Here is a 15993-nt window from a genome sequence, read left to right as displayed (position 1 = left end):
GATTTCAGCAGAAATACAAGACCCTGGTCCTGTCTTGTCAGAGTGGACGCCATCCTACTACCTTCCAATGTTTTCTCGTAACTTTTCGCTCCTGACATCACCGACGTTGTTTGGAAAATTAGACGGATGTCAGCAATAAACCCACCGGGGCATCAAGGGACCAGGGCAGTTGACGAGCAGTCCCTAAACCTTTCTTCGCCGTAACAATGATGCGATTGGCCAGTCATTTTGGAGCAGCACTTGGAGCAGCCAAAAGAACTTTTGTAGCACGAGTGCACATTATTCTTTATTCATACATATGCAAACATTATATCAAGATTAATGTATATCGGCCTGTCCAAAGGGGAATGCCTACATTAGCTTCACACTTACGTGAAACCCTGTTAGCATCAATTGCACCACTGGAGTGAGTTCCTCAAACACAAAACTAGCGTTTAGTAGCATGGAGAAGCACCAGACAGGATGACAAGAAGGTGAGTGATGAAGGTCAGCACAAACTGCTGTGAATGGTTATTTTAGGGACTGAATCCCATTGAAATAGTACAATAATATTCGGCAAATAATTTAATGTTTCCTGCCGGTTCTAGAGGTCGGAATAAAAGTGCAATTTATAATTCAGATAAAAAAAAGGCATTCGTTATTTTTTATGAATGTCAAATTACATTTTATGTGTAGAACTTCATAACAAAAACGGCATGTAAACAAAACTTAAAAAACAATCCCGCCAAACTTGTTAAGGTCCTTCCCAAGCTTCCATCAACTGCCCCTGCTGATTTAGTTATAATTTACTCCCATCTATAGAAAAGTGATGGCTAAACAAATGACTGGTGAAGGCGAGCGGGTTGACCATGAATACATAGAATTGAAAGAATAAAACACGGGGGACAAGCACAGGACAACCACTTTCTTTCATTCAGCAACGACGTTGCTAAATGAAAGAAAGTCGTTGTCCTGTGCTTGTCCTCCGTGTTTTATTCTTTCAATTTTACGTAAACAAATGAGTTGGCATAAATAATAAAACATACAAAGGAGTGCACACAAATGTACTTGTAATACCAAAGTATCACCGCTAAACTTTAAACCAGTGTGTCGAAGCGAAAAAAATACGGGTTCGGTTACGGTTCAGGTTCAGGTAAATTAATTTTGTTCCGGTTCAGTTCCGGTTCGATTAATTTGATCCGCAAACCGGTTCGGAAATTATAAATGACAAATTGCAACATCAAAATAATACAAACCCTAGTCGCTTCTCCGCGAGCGACTACGGTTTGTATCCCTGTTTTTTTTCCCCACATTTATAGAGTTTCCGGTACGAAAAAATACGGCATGTAAATCTTGACACTTCATCGCTCGATATACTCTGACCGGTGGTTGGGGCAGCAAAGAGGCAGATATAATTCATGAATGTTCATTTCAACTGTAAATAAAATTTCTTTCTCTCCCTCAAACATTATCAAACTCCACAGCCTTTTCTTTTCTCATTCCGATGGAAGCAAGCTTCAAGAACTCGCGCGTTCTAGAAACGTGTTATGAAATGAGCACACAGCAGCATTTAGGATTTACGAGATTGCAAAAAAATAAAATCCCGTGACGCAATTTTTTTTTTTTTTTTTTTTTTTTGTACAGGCTTTCAATTTTTTTTCTTCCGTGCAAGCCGCGACCAGCGCAATACTGGTTCCTATGTCAAGATTCATGGATGCAGCGTTTGTCAAGATTCATGGATGCAGCGTTTATATTCCTAAGACTGAGTGAGTGGAAAAATATGTAAGCGAGGTGTGTTTCAGTTGACGGCACTTAAAAAACAAATGGCATTGATAGCACATTCATTGTCAACAGCGCGTGGCCGAACCGTTTCGACATGAGCCGGTAACCGTTATTTTTTTTCCGGTTCAGTTCCGGTTCGGGTTCATCGCAATAACAATACAACGGTTCGGGTTCGGGTTCAGTTCCGGAAAAAATACCGGTTCGGTTCTGGTTTTCGGTTCGGTTCCGGTTCGACACCCTGCTTTAAACTAAAAAATGTACCGCCAGGATATAGCAGTCTATCATATATACGAGCCTGATTGTTTCGCGTCTCGCTCTGGAGGCATGCATTGTCCTTAGCATGGCAGTATGCTGCAGCGAAGCAAGACACTCAAAATCACTATGCCTACTCTGCGGTTGTTGCTTCTTTGCAGTACACAGTGATGTGATTGGCCTAAGCCGTTTTGGAGCACCCTTTGGAGCAGCCAAAACAGTGTTTTGGAGCAGCAAAAGTGGCTTTTGGAGCAGCTAAAACAGTGTTTTAGAGCAGCAAGTGACTTTTGGAGCAGACATTCTTAGAAAAATAAAAATATCCGTTTGAAGTGCTGGACAAACGAAGGACACACTGCTTGCCGCAATAAACAAATTATACTCAAGTTAGACCACCTGGGAGTCTTAACATGTAACTGAAATGCCAGTGACGTGACACATTTTGCAGTGCTTCAGTTAAATGATACAAATATATGTACCATAGTGCACATATTAAAATTGATTTGAAAATGATTAGCTTAGTAGTAAATAGCACGGTATTAGGTTGACTACTGATAAAATAAATGAAAGTAGTCTCCAAAGGATGAAACACGTAACAACTGCAGTGCAATGCGAAATTGTCGCGCGAGCAGAGATGGCTGTTCGATAGAAACCCTGCCACGCCGCTCAGTCGCCAAGTGGTTCCCAAAATTGTACAGTGTAGACCGCATATAACGTATGTCGCGGGAGTCTCAAAAATCCGCACTATAAGCGGTAGCGCATTATAACCAAAACATCAATTTTTCAGGCCAAAATACATGCCATGAGACAACTTACAATTTATTTTATATTACTAGATGAAAAATAAAGCTTAGTTTGAGGAAAGTTTTTATTTCAACAGACTAGTACACTTCTCTCTCAAGTGTGTCACACATTTTGAAAGAAATGAGCGACTTTTGCCTAGTGCAGCCTTTTAACGGCGTCGCGGGTTGCGGACTGACGTTGCGAGCGTTCAGGATTGCTAACCCTAACCACTTTTCTCCGGTGATAAAAACGCGTGAAAATTCGCATCCTTTATACGGTACGCGCCAGTAATACCTTCAACTTGAGCACAGGCATGAAATGCTCTAAATAAGAAATCCGGGCGATGTTCGAAAACACAAATGCTTAGAAAGCACCACTGTAGTCGAAGTAAACAAACACGACGACACGGGCGTTTCTGCCGTCTTGAGAGTGCCGCCACAACATCGCCGCACGAGTAGGTGGATCTTCCCTTCTAGTACGTGCTGGGTTATCATAGCAACACACAACGAAAATTCACAGTCAAGGATAGCGCTTTTACGCGGAACGAACGCCGTCTACGTCGACGATCACAACCGACGCCATGTTTGCGGATAGAAGCAGCCGGCCCGCGACCGGCATGCAACGCGCGCGAACACTTTTCCTCGACCTGCGATTGGTCTGTCGTTGCGGTTGTTTCCAACACGACCAACTCTGGTCGTGGTTTCCAGCGCAGCGGAGGGACGCACGCACGTGAACGACACGTGCGTGCGTCCCTCCGTCGCTATGGCAACTGAAGCCTCTCTCTTCGCTTCTGCTCGGTTCTTCGAGCAACCTCCTTGCCCCGCTAGTGCCGCTTGCAGCTATCGCCGTGGCGCCGTCAAGTGCCGTTATCTAGTGTCGCACAGGGAAGCGTGCTCGCTCCGCCGGTCGGCGCGCTGTTCCAGAAAGCGCACTATAACCGGTATTTCCCTTCGCGAGCCTGCATTTTAAGTGGTATGTAATTACATGGAGTTCTATGGGAGGCGAACCGATGGTTTAAAAAAGCCACGTTATACTCGGTCCTGCACTATAAGTGGTTACGTTGTAAGTGGTCTATACTGTATACAAAATGTAACTGTCCAACATACGACAAGAAACAGTCCAGTGGCACGCGCTTGCCAGGCCAACAGGCAAGGTACAAGCTAAACACACAGGAAAAAAAAAAAAAAAAGAACCTGAGCACATTGATGCAAGACATTGCGAGTTAGGGCTAAAAAGTTCTTGGAGCGCTTTGCGCAACGACTGAACTAGATACAAACAAGCACGCTGTGCGGGTTCAGCGCCAACATGGCATTTTTCGCTTTACCTCACTTTTCTTCAACTTTCATTCGCGGCCGATTTTTCACATACTGGGGTTCCTCTCGAAAGAAAGCCTACCGAAAGAAACCTAGGTAATCTATACCTTGACACACCAGTCTTTGAGCTAGAGAAATTTTTGTAGTAGTGTATTCAACAAGAACAGGAATGTTGAACATGTGCTGGTTCTTAAGTTTCATTTTAGGAAGCGTTATATCTGCAGCGACGTGGGGACGGCAACACCCGACGTCGCGCGACTACGGTGACGAAAAGGCAGGGACCAAATAGTTTTCCCACGGCCGTTGCTTTCAGGAGAGAGTGCTTTAGCTCACAAAGTAACTCCCGCTACGCAAAAAAAGTGGTTTCGTTTCATAGCATGACGGCATGGCTGGTACCCCAGCACATTAGCGTCAGGGCGTCCGTCCACACAAACCCATCTTTAAAATTTAAAAAAAAAAAAAAAAAAAAAATGCGAGACGAGAGTTTGCAGCACGACATAGCGGGAAGATCCATGCAAGACCGGATAAACAATTGATGCAGGGTACTTTGTGTCAGGCGGCCCTTTGCACCACCTAGTTCACGCGTGCTCCATTGAGGTGCTCAGTTTAGTTTCGGTTTAGAAAGGCGACCAAAATTGGTTCTTTGGAGCAGATTACCCATATTTTGGCAAAATATAGCAGGATGTAGCAGGGTTAGCCCCTTGGTGCAGTTTGGCGCAATTGGCGCAGCAATCACATCACTGAGTACACCACTGCGCGGTAAAAAGCGCACTCAACGAGGCTAATTGCCTCCAGTAGAACACACAACAAACATGAGCATTATTGTGAAACATCCGAGTACTGTAAGTCCTTCATACAAAAAGCGATTGAATTGTACATAATTTGAGACAATAATCAAAAGTTCCGAAAAAACTCGTGAGCATATGGTAACGGTTCGGCCGAATAGAGAGGCCCGAGCTATTATATTTTCAGTATTATTCAATCGAAATTATGTTTTGGTGCAGCATTTGCACAAATTCCCCAGATTTTGGTAAAATGTAGGATGTGACAGGGTAAGCACTTTGGTGCAGCAATCGCATCACTGCCGTAATTAAACTCTCAGCCGACAATATGAACCAATGGGACCCACCTAGAGTGTCAAAGAGCAACATCATGGCATTCGTCCATCTTCCTGCGGGTGTTCTTTCATTGACTAAAGCAATCAAGTGCAGCGAACGCCCCGTGACACGCTTTTAGTACGAGTGTTCGTAGTTGTATGTTAGAGTAGGTGAGTAGAGACGCCGTAAAATATGTCTGTACCATTTTCATTTCTTCCTACTTCTCTCGATAATAGAGTCGACGAATATTAAATTGTTTCTATGTTTTGTTTTCTTTAAGACAATCTCAATGCAATTCTTAGCAAAAATAGAATTTTGGCACAAGATGTAGCAGACTTTCGTTCATGGCACAATTTGGCACAGTGCTTTCATCACTGAAAATCTTTTGAAAAAAAAAAATGTGACGCACATCCAGTTAGTAGATTACAATTGCAGGTAGGGTACGACGATCCCCAAAATTTCATCCAAACTGTCGACGCAACATTTTTATTCGCAGATGCGTATGCAAGCAGGTGCGGACAACCAAATTACTCTCCGTACCAGAGCTCTCTCTACCCACCCCCCCTCGAAGCGTAAAAGCTGGATCAGGCATTTGTCTCACTGATTTACTGGGTCACAACTACTTGCGACTGCTTACGAGATGGTTGCTACGACAACAGGGGTCGGCGCAATGCGTTGCAGTTGAATGTGAGAAGTTGCTATTCCCCGTCTGCTCAAACGGAAATGTCTGAACCAGTTTTAAAAGAAACACTGCACTCTGAAATTATTCTTTTTCTCTATGCCCAGATAGTATACATGTCTCCAATCAATTCACTAAAAGAAAAGAAAGAAAGAAAAAGTAAAATATTGAATATTTATGTCTGAAAGCAATTTTGAATTAGGAGCAATTTTGAAACATGTTCCAGATTCGAGAAACCATAATATCGAACCCCATTTCGAATTTGCTGAAGCAAGTCTAGCAAGAAATATGAAGATAAAAAAACTTCTTTCTTTGTGTGCAAACTTTATTTAGCAACATACTCGAGAAAAAAGTAGTAGTCTAAACACTCGAGATTAAAAGAAAAATTTCGCTGAAGTTTAGGGTTCCTCTAAAGCCGTGCCACACTGCTCAAACACCAAAAAGAAGACACACTGTTTGCCACAGGCACGTTTGCTTTGTGCGGACACATGCCACGAAAACGTCTGCGAGCAGTTGTTGCATGACCAACGTCGCGGGATTGTCTTACAAGAAACATGCCTCTAACGGCGTATGCAGGCAGTCCTTTCCACGGCGTATTTGTGGCCCGACCGCGGCTCGAGGCGACGAGGGAGGGAGAGGACAAAGTGCACTAACCTTCGTCAAAGTTGACCACGACCGGCTCGATGGCTTGGGGCAGAGTGGCCGTCAGGTCGGGCTGCTTGGGTCCCGCCGCCACCACCATGGCTGCCGCGGCCGCTGCTGCCTCCGCGGGCGACGCTACGACTGGAGCGGGCACGGGCAAAATCACTGCACCACCGCCCCAAGACCGAGAGAGAAAGAGAGAGAGGAAAGAGACGGAGGGAGAGAAAGGAGGAGAGAGATGTGAGCGGCGGACAGAGAGAGGGAGAGGCGAGCAAGAGCAAAGTGCTCGCGTCGCGGAGGCACCGGGGCAGCCTCTGCGGAAGATTGTGCTCGACTGGAACAAATGCCAAGCCTGCCCTTTCCGTATTCATCTTCTGCATGTGCCGGCCTCGAGTTGTTTGAATTCTCGTACACCCGTACGTCGGAGAGCTAAGTTAGCGCAAGGGACAACGGCGACTCGAACAATTGGTCGCTGACCGATAATTCGGACACTTTCAATATTGTGGACCTAACAAAGGAACCGTGACCCGATAGAAATGATATGTATTCATGGCTGACGTTTCGGACAGCTTGAAGTCCGAAGGTTCGATTTTTTTAACAAAACCGTTGCAAGCAATCGGCGGGAAATGCCGCCTAGAAGCTGCCATTTTAGATTCTATGTTAGCCATTTTAGATTCTATGTTGGCTGCACGTGGATTGGCTTGGTTCGGCAGTGCAACTTCTGCCAAGTTCTCCTACCGCTAGGCGATGCCACGCTACAACTTTTTTATTTTCTCTGGCTGTGTACCCTTTTCATCATCACTGTTACCATTTTGCTACACTCGTTCGCCACTCTGCAATCGTGGACTCTCGCCTCTCATTTCGGTAAATCATGTTTTCAGACTGCGTTGGCTTGGACGTAGTGGTTCTTCCGCCACCGTGAAGTGTCGCCAAGGGGCGTGAAAAGTACTCCACCATATTGCTAGAAAGGAAAGCGGCGATTCTCGAGGTAATAAAAAGTGACCGAACGCAAGCCGAGGCGTAACCTAAAGCAAGGCATTATTGACGGCGTTTCTAAGATTGCTTAAACATAAAGTCAAGTTGTTTATTTAATATGCCAATTTTTCTAACTCCTCAATCACAGTGTTTGCACGATTCTAACGCGCCCCCAATTCTAATGCGCGGGCAGATTTAGTTTTTAGATATTCAAAAAGTAAATTGCTGCCGATTCTACCAAGCAGGTAAATAACGATGATTGAACATACACCTCATAGAACAGATTTTATGAAACGCACGCCAACTTAAAAACAAACACTGTGCACTAGTCACTGTTGCCAGAGTCCGACCATGGTTCTTCACTTTCCACAGAGGCAATCCTTGCTTTTGCGCTTGTTCGAGTGCGCGACTATCACCCCTGAGAGAGTTGTCTTCCAAACAGCACTTTGCGAGCTCCTTGGGTCACTGGGATTGCGAGGCCACGCATTGTTGCTCCGTTATCTTTTCCTGCCAGCGTGATAGCCTTTTATTTGAATAAAATCTCCTAGTGAAATTTCTTCCGATTTTCCATCTTAAAACGGCAGGGAAACATTAGTCTGTAGACGCGAACGCATCCGCGTGAGACGCACACTAAAATGGCGAATGTAAACAAGCGGTCACGATGGCGATGGGGTAGCCACCTTATACCGATTATTGAAGTTTCAGTTTGGTTTTTGATTGTAATGCACATGTAGTTTTGGACACCGATTTTGGCGAAACTGGCCAGTCTTGACTTGGCCAGGCCAAGTCAAGCCAAGCCATTCTCGTAATGGCTGCAATTGCGTGGTTGCGGAAAGGATCAACCGTGAAACTGAGCGGAGCACACGCCTAGCGAAGCTGGGATTGAGAAATTGCCCAGCCCTGGACGTACTTCGTGCTTTAGATGTATTGATGTCACCAAACACGCCGTTCCCTGTGATCCACTTTTGGGCAGCGATATTGTAAAAGTGGTTAGGCCTAAGAACAATTGTATCGTCTCAGTGCTCAGTGAGCTATGTAACGCGCTTTTTCTTAAAAGGCATGCCAAAAGCACCGTAGAAAAAGAGCATGGTTACTGTGATGCACCCATGACCAGCCACGGGAGCGCCTTTGTCAGAGGAGACCTGCCACAGTACCCTGTCATGTCATACTGGCACCTAAAATGACATTCGCACAAAGTGTGTAAATGCAAAAATTTTTACCCCGCGTAATTAATGCACCCCCCAAATAGGTGTCAATTTTTCGGAAAAAAAAAGTGTTCATTATGCGAGTAAATAGGGCAATAAACAATGATGATTCTGATCTATTTAGAGGGTCCCAATTCTTAGACGTGCAGTGCCATTACCCATAGGTTCTGAAACTTCCCTACTCCAGGGAACACTTGCTACCTAGACTGGCAGCTCCTTTGCCCCAAAATTAAGCACCGTTGTCGAAGAATGGCAAGCAGACTGTTTGCTGCAAGGAAGACAATCCTCTCAGAGCCCTCCTCCACTAACTGAGAAGATATGGGGAAGGTGGAAATAAGAGTGGAGAGAGCAAAGTGTACACTGCCCTTAAGGTGCAACGGTTAAAGAAGGAAGGTTCTTCATCCAGCCCCTTCCAATAAGGAGAAGTTTCCAGTTCAGAAAAGAAAGTGGTGTCGGACGACTCTGTTAAAGCAACCACGAAATAATATTAGAGTTTCAAGAGTCTGTAAAGGGTAGTAGACACAAAAAGGAAACCTGGACTTCACAAGATTTTATCCAGTACCACATCTACCGTTTCGGGGCAGTTACTTACAAAACTGTAAACTCGGCAGAACTTATCCAAACGTCGCTCTTTAAAAATGAAAATGATAAGCAAGTTCTTGAATTGCTTAAAAATTTGAAAAGTTAGTGTTACAAATTAGTGAGTTCAGTTTAGTATGCTGTAGCCTGTTTCTGGACAGAAGATAGCCCACTGAACCATTTTACCATGGGCCAAATACCCCTGACCCCAGCGGTCCAGCACAATTTACCGAGCAAAGCTACCGTATTCACACGGCTGTAGGTCGAACCGTTTTTAATTTTTGAGAACCTGAACTTAGGGAGGGGGGGGGGGGCCGACTTATAACCAGAACTGAAGCATTGCATTGCTAACAAAGCCGAAACAGCTGCAGTATAGGAAACCTCTTAGTTCACTATGGGTCCAGCCGGCTGTACCCGTAGCACGGCGTCATTCCGTCCGCTCGCTTTGCAATTACTTTTCTTTCATCTGCGTAAATGGGAATTGTGATTCACATATTGGAGCAAAGCAAACTGCTGAAACAGCCTCACTCAAAAGCCTCCGATTGGACTTACAATCTTGTTGACTTACAACGGTGTAAATACGGCAATTAAAATTCACCGCGTAATAACCGGATTATTTGCCGCCCCGCAATAATCTCGACGTTCAGCTGGCACTTTGCCGGTAGCATCCCATAAACAGTCTGACGACCAGCGCGTCGGAGGGAGACATACAACTCTGCCCCATCTCACTAGTTGCTTGCAATGCTGTTGAAGCCACAGCGGGAAAAGAAAAAAAGCCGCTTTCGTAATTATTTCTAGCGACTCTTCCGGGGAGGTACAAATGTGAGGTCTGACACACGCAAAAGAAGGCAGGGGTAAGCGAAAAGTTCCTCCTGCCCTCTATTCCAACAGCTTCGGTTACGCTCTTGCCCCCATACTATCGGTAAGGGCTGCCACGCGCTTTGCCTCCAGTCATTCTCATTGGCTCGAGGAAGCCGTTCGCTCCCTGCCAAGATACGGCAGGAAAAAAGCATGGCAAGGCCCAGAGAGGGAGGAGAGAGAGGAGGACTCACAGCCCTGTGCCCGCTGCTGGCCCAGCACGTCCGGAATGGCCGCCCTCGGCCGACTGTGCAGGAACACGCAGTGGGGCTTGCGGCAGCCGCTGGGCTGGTTCTCCCAGTAGCAGGGGATCTGGGACCGGTTCTTCCTGCTCTCCATGTGCCGGAACTTGCAGGTCTTCTTGAGGCAGTTGCCCTCCTTCCAGGCCGGGCACACCGTCTCCGTGCCCAGGGCTGCTTCGCAGTGCCGGAAGGGGCAGTCGTCCCCCTGCACCCGCACAGGGACGTCAAGCAATGTGCAAGCGCGAGGGGGACGCAGCAACGCGGAACCAGAGTGCAAAGAAAGAACATTTGAAATTATCCGAGACATACGCCAGGGAGGAAGTAGGGAAAGATTACTTCGGTGGTGGTCCGGTATGGTATTCTATACGGCACATTCTACAAAATTCTGTGCAGCATTTTTTTAATTTTCTTACGATACATATTTTATGCAGTATATTTTTGAAATTCCTATCCCATGGTACTCCCTACGGTTCAGCGACTCAATTTTACAAATTTTCTGAATCGACAAACAAATTCTAAAAGACCATATGTGAAATGTAGAGTGCCATGCAGTAAGTACCGTACTGAGAACTACGTCCGCCATCTTGGTAGCGGTGAGAAAACGAAAACACTGACTGAACCGGCAAAGACCCCATGTAAACAAGCGACTGCGCTTCGTGCGAGACAGGCATTGCCAACGCGTTGCTGCGTTTCGCTGCGGATTCAGCGATAAATCTTCGAATGGCAGCTTGATGGAGGAAGGCCCAGAACACGGTGCCGATTCCTGCAAAATCCGTTCTGGAGCATTTGCACGGGCTGTGCTTAGTTATTTTTCATTTGTATAAAAGAGCTTAACCCTAAAAGCATGCCGTAAAATGTGTACAAGCCCCTTCCTCAGAGACACGGGTGCCTACCCTGCTTTCTGCAAACATTGAAAGTTCCTCCAGCCTAGAAACAATGGTATGCCAGTAATGAAGATTGACTTGGCTCTTGTTAAGGGGGGACACTGGCTAGAGATGCAACTTCTGAACTGCTCAAGTGATCGGAATGATATTTGCAGGGGAGATTCAACTTCAGATGTAGTGTATCGTGCAAACTTTCAGCTCTCTACGACACTTTTACGGACTCGCACAAGATGTGCCCCCAGTGATGGAAGTGTCATTTGACCTTTTGGAGCAGGCCTTGTAGCAGGCGAAATGTTGTTTTGGAGCAGGTAGTGGCCCTTTTGGAGCAGGGTCCGGCATATGTTGGCATATTACTTGAAAGTGAAATAATGCTGCATTGCTATATAAAGCCCATCTCTATTATTGGAACACAGCGCCTGTCGCCTTTTTAAGATAGGATATATAAAATTCAACAAAGTAAACACAAATTTTTTTTTTTAAATAAAGTTTATCTGCCCATCAGAAAAAAAAGTACAATTAAATATGTCACACTGAGTTCTGATGGTACAGGATATTTAGTTTTATCAGCCTGCAGTTCTTTCAAGGTATCTGCAGCAGCATCTAACGACCCTCACTGTTGTGGAATGTTTTAGTTCAGATTAGAGTTGTCTTTCGGGCAGCAGCTTCAAATATCGCGGTATCTGATATTCGCTTCAACAATTCCGATTCATTTTCGATGTGCTGGCGAAGTCACGATCGGATCACGGCGAGTTAACCCGTTGAGTGCGCTCCTTGGTATGCACCGACGCGCTGCAGAGAAGCGACACCCGCGGAGCAGACACCGCAGTCGCGCGAGTCGCGCAGTGCTTTGTGCTTCAAAAAGGACGGTGAGGCTTTACCAGCACTACATCCAGAGTTTGGTGCAACTGAACTATACTTCGTTTCAGCTTCGGTGCGAGCGCAGCCGAAGCTACAAGCGCGCGCATGGAGCCCGTAACAGTGCCCACACTGCACGAGCCCACGCGCGAGTCAGGAATGCACAGAGCATTGGGCTCGCGCTAGCTTTGACTTTGCTGGTAGCTAGCGCACGGGAACAGGGCGGGCCAACATTAAAAACATCCACAAACTCGGCTTTGCTTTTTTTTTTTTTTTTTAATAGGCTGCTCAGTGGGATGGCTTTTCGCTTAGCCTCTGCGGCTTTGGTCTCAGATGTTGCTAACGTTGTTCTTTTCAATGATGATGATGATAATGCGCCCTCGCAGTTTCGGTTTGCGTAACAGTTGCGGAGCGCAAAATACCGCGGTACCGCCACGCGCTCTGATAAGACTTCAATTTTTATCTTTTTATTGCTACATCTCCTCTCGGCGCAGGCATGGCGGAATTCTTCGGTAAAATGACAATTTGGCGCTACATGTAGCAGGATTGCGTCCTTGGCGCAATTTGGCGCAATTGGCGCAGCACTTCCATCACTGTGCCCCTCTTTGTTAAAAAATCTATTAAATGAAGCTATTAGGCCGAAAAAACAGACTTGAACAGCCCAGCATACGTGTGTTCGGGCGCCGTGGCCCGCGCCGGAGAGCCTCAAAGCTTTCTGTCCTGGGACTGACCCGCAGCGCGAAAGCAAGAGGGCCCCCAATAATGTAAGTCACTGGCAGCGCGGCGTAGAGCAACGCCGCTCCATCCACGGAGCCCCGATGACAATTTAGGCGAGTACAGAAAACCGCACACACCGCGACAGCCACCAAGTACGGCACCGTACGAGTTCATGGGTTTTCCAATCACTAGCCTATGGGTATACAAGCGCCAAGTACGGCATAGCGCACGCACGGCAGCGGCCGCCGAGTACGGCATTATACGAATCCACGGGTTTTTCAGTCGCTAGCTTTTGGGTATACGCACTAACTCAAGCTACATATGCTGGATAACTACCACGCATACAGAATTAAAACAAAATCAGCTCACCTCCTACCCTTAGACGGCTAGCACAACAGAGGTAGGTGCCGCTCGGCCTGCGTACTCGTTGAACGAGAACAATCCTGACGTCACGTCCACATAGCGACTGATTTCTAGCGTTGCCGGGGCCTCGAGCGGCTAGTTTCAGTTTTGTCGGTCGTACCCCAAACAAAACTTTGAGGCGTCGATATCTTTAAAACTACGCACAATAATGAGAAAAAAAATCCACCTTGCAATTCAGGGACGCTGACTGCACTAAAAACAGTCATAATCCCAAAATCGAAAATGTGGACCGGAGTTACCCTTTGAGGAAAATCTTGATAGTTTTACCAGAACGCAGATGGTTTGCATGGGACGTCATTCAAAGAGCGCTTTGATGACCACCAGAGAAGAGGGCAAGAAGGAGCTCCCCTCTTATTAGGATCATCTTTTGTGCCCCCGGGGTTTGCACAGGCGTCACTATTCTCCTCCCAAAAAATTATAGAAAATTAACCAGTTACTCAAATTTCTAACGAAAGCAGCTTCCTTCTCCTCCTCTTACACGGTGGTGAAAAGTATGCGATGTGGCATCAGTGCAACCCATGTATACTTTTACTTTGGAACAAAAGATTGTTTCCAATGAAATTTACAGCAAAAAGTGGAACCGAAAAAAATGCATTCACTTTTTTACTGCCCATAAGGTATTGAAAATATTTTATATCAACGTAACTATTTGGCATATGGTTATCAAATTTAGTATAAGGGTGTGTAATTAGTTTCTGAAAATGAAAACCCGAGTTAAAAAATTAAAATTTTCAAAAAACTTCGACATTTAGGTTAATGTCCCTTCTTAGAGGGACACTGACAGCCCCCAAAAATATTGTTTCTTTTGCCAAACGATATACTATACACTCCGTGCGACGCGACCGGCGCGCCGCCGCGCGGCCGTTGCCGAAGGTAGGCAGTGAGAGCCTCTGCGAAACGAAACCACGCCGCGCGCATAGGTACGCAGTGAAGTCGGAGCGGTGCGGCTGCGCTGGTTAACAGCATGAACTGCTGCGTGGTTAAGTGCTCCAATAGTTAAACGTCGTATCTCGTGGAAACGAAGTTTCACAGTTTTTCACCTCGCCGATGTTTTGTGGGACAGTGACAACGATGGACCCGTGCCGTACGACTCGAGAAATTTGGTCTCCCGATCATGCCTGCCACTGTGTCGGCACGGCTGACATATTCTACACTGCCGCTTTGCACTCTGCGTTCGTTTTCGTACCAGTAACGCCTACATATTTCAGCTCGAACTGAGATGCCATCCCACACTCGCGCGTATGCAGTGCGAATTTCGTTGAAGGAATGCCCACGAAAAAAGTTTCGTCCCCATCGTACGTGTCTATGATATTTCCGGACTAGTGTGGCACGCGGTCTGTACTCCATGAAGAAAGATTCAGACGGTACAAAAAGTGACAAATATGAATCTAAGGAAAACTACAATAAAACTTGGAATCACTGGACAATTGATGTTTGAGTATGGAAGTTTATCTGGTGTCCTTTCTTTTTTTGATCAGCCTCCTTTTGGATGTGGAAACGCTGACACCCCGAGTCTTGTAGACAACAATTTTTTTTTTCTCGGCTTTAGAGCCATTTATTGCAAAGTTATTCGAACTGGAAGTACCGTTCCACTGGTCCCTTCCTAATCCTACCTGTAAAGTGTGCACCTCCCGGCCATGATGAGTGGTATTCTCTTGACAGCCTTTGACGGTCAAAACCGGTTCCCATTTAGTTACGCTGCCCAAAAATATTTCCACCTGGTTAAACTATGCCACCTCTTTTAGGCATAGTAAGTGTTTTGTCAAGTTGCGGTTGTCAAAGTGCCTGTGTGCCAAAAATCAGCACCTCGCTCAACAAGATTACTATACAACAGCTGACCGCAAAAGCCTTTGACGGTCAAACCATGTGTTGGCCGGCAACTTGGTTTTCTCGGCTTTGAAGCTACCTTTCGCAAAGTTGTTTCAAATGGAAGTACAGTGCACTTAGTCCCTTCCTACCTGTACAGTCTCCATCTCCCACGACACGTGGTATACTCTTGAGAGCCCTTTCACGGTCAAAACCGTTTTCCCTTCAGATACGCCGCCCAACCCAATTTTCCACCTGGTTTCCCTATGCCACCTATTTTTGGTATTATAACTGTTGTGTCAAGTTACGGTCATGTCCAAGAACCTGTGTACCCAAATCTGCACTTCGCACAGCCCGGTTATAACACAACATTTTTGGTCCAATATTGGATATTCCTGAGAGCTTTATTCGTTCAAACCATAACCCTCACACCTGCTGCCTTAATAAAACTTGGCCCACTTAGTGCACAAACTTAGTGGACATCTCACTCGCCTCGAAATATAATCGTCCCAGCAGCTTTACATTTACAGCGACGAGCGAAACAAATTTCCCACTGAGAGCAATTATGGTGGCGGCCGTCTTGCTTTTTCGGAAAATTGCTCAAGCCCCTTTTTCGACCGCAACTAAAGGAATTATTTCTAATACCGACTCAAACTTAATATATAAGAAGCAGAGAACAGCTAAATACCCTTCTTAAATCTGCCCCAGCACTCATGCAACGTCACCCTCAACTTATCGGCTCAAAAAGCAAAACTTCCGTCCTTGCGCGCTTCCGCCGCCACAGCTTCGCACGCGAAAAGGCGCCGCAGGCTGCTGAGCGCGCCTCACTGTCAAACGCCAGCTCCTCCGCTAGCGGCGCTACGCGCGCTTTTCAAAGCGCCCCCTATAGTTCCCACACGGAGCGTATAGTGTCGAAAGACTACCC

General features: G+C 46.1%; 1 protein-coding gene across 1 annotated transcript in view; it reads right to left on the bottom strand.

Annotated features, from left to right (window-relative positions):
- Positions 1-15993, bottom strand: part of LOC8035293 (zinc finger CCCH domain-containing protein 11B) — a 130489-nt gene that overhangs the window by 98480 nt on the left and 16016 nt on the right. Inside the window, exons 4-5 of the mRNA XM_029985626.4 lie at positions 10336-10588; positions 6537-6689 (exon numbers count right to left, since the gene is read on the bottom strand). Of these exons, the coding sequence (XP_029841486.3) occupies positions 6537-6689; positions 10336-10588 (406 nt within the window). The remainder of the gene's footprint in view (positions 1-6536; positions 6690-10335; positions 10589-15993) is intronic.

This window comes from Ixodes scapularis, unplaced genomic scaffold (assembly GCF_016920785.2).
Source record: "Ixodes scapularis isolate PalLabHiFi unplaced genomic scaffold, ASM1692078v2 PGA_scaffold7__128_contigs__length_106722199, whole genome shotgun sequence".
Lineage (NCBI taxonomy): Eukaryota > Metazoa > Arthropoda > Arachnida > Ixodida > Ixodidae > Ixodes > Ixodes scapularis.
Note: the sequence above shows the minus strand (reverse complement) of the source record. Positions and strands in the feature narration are given on the sequence as shown.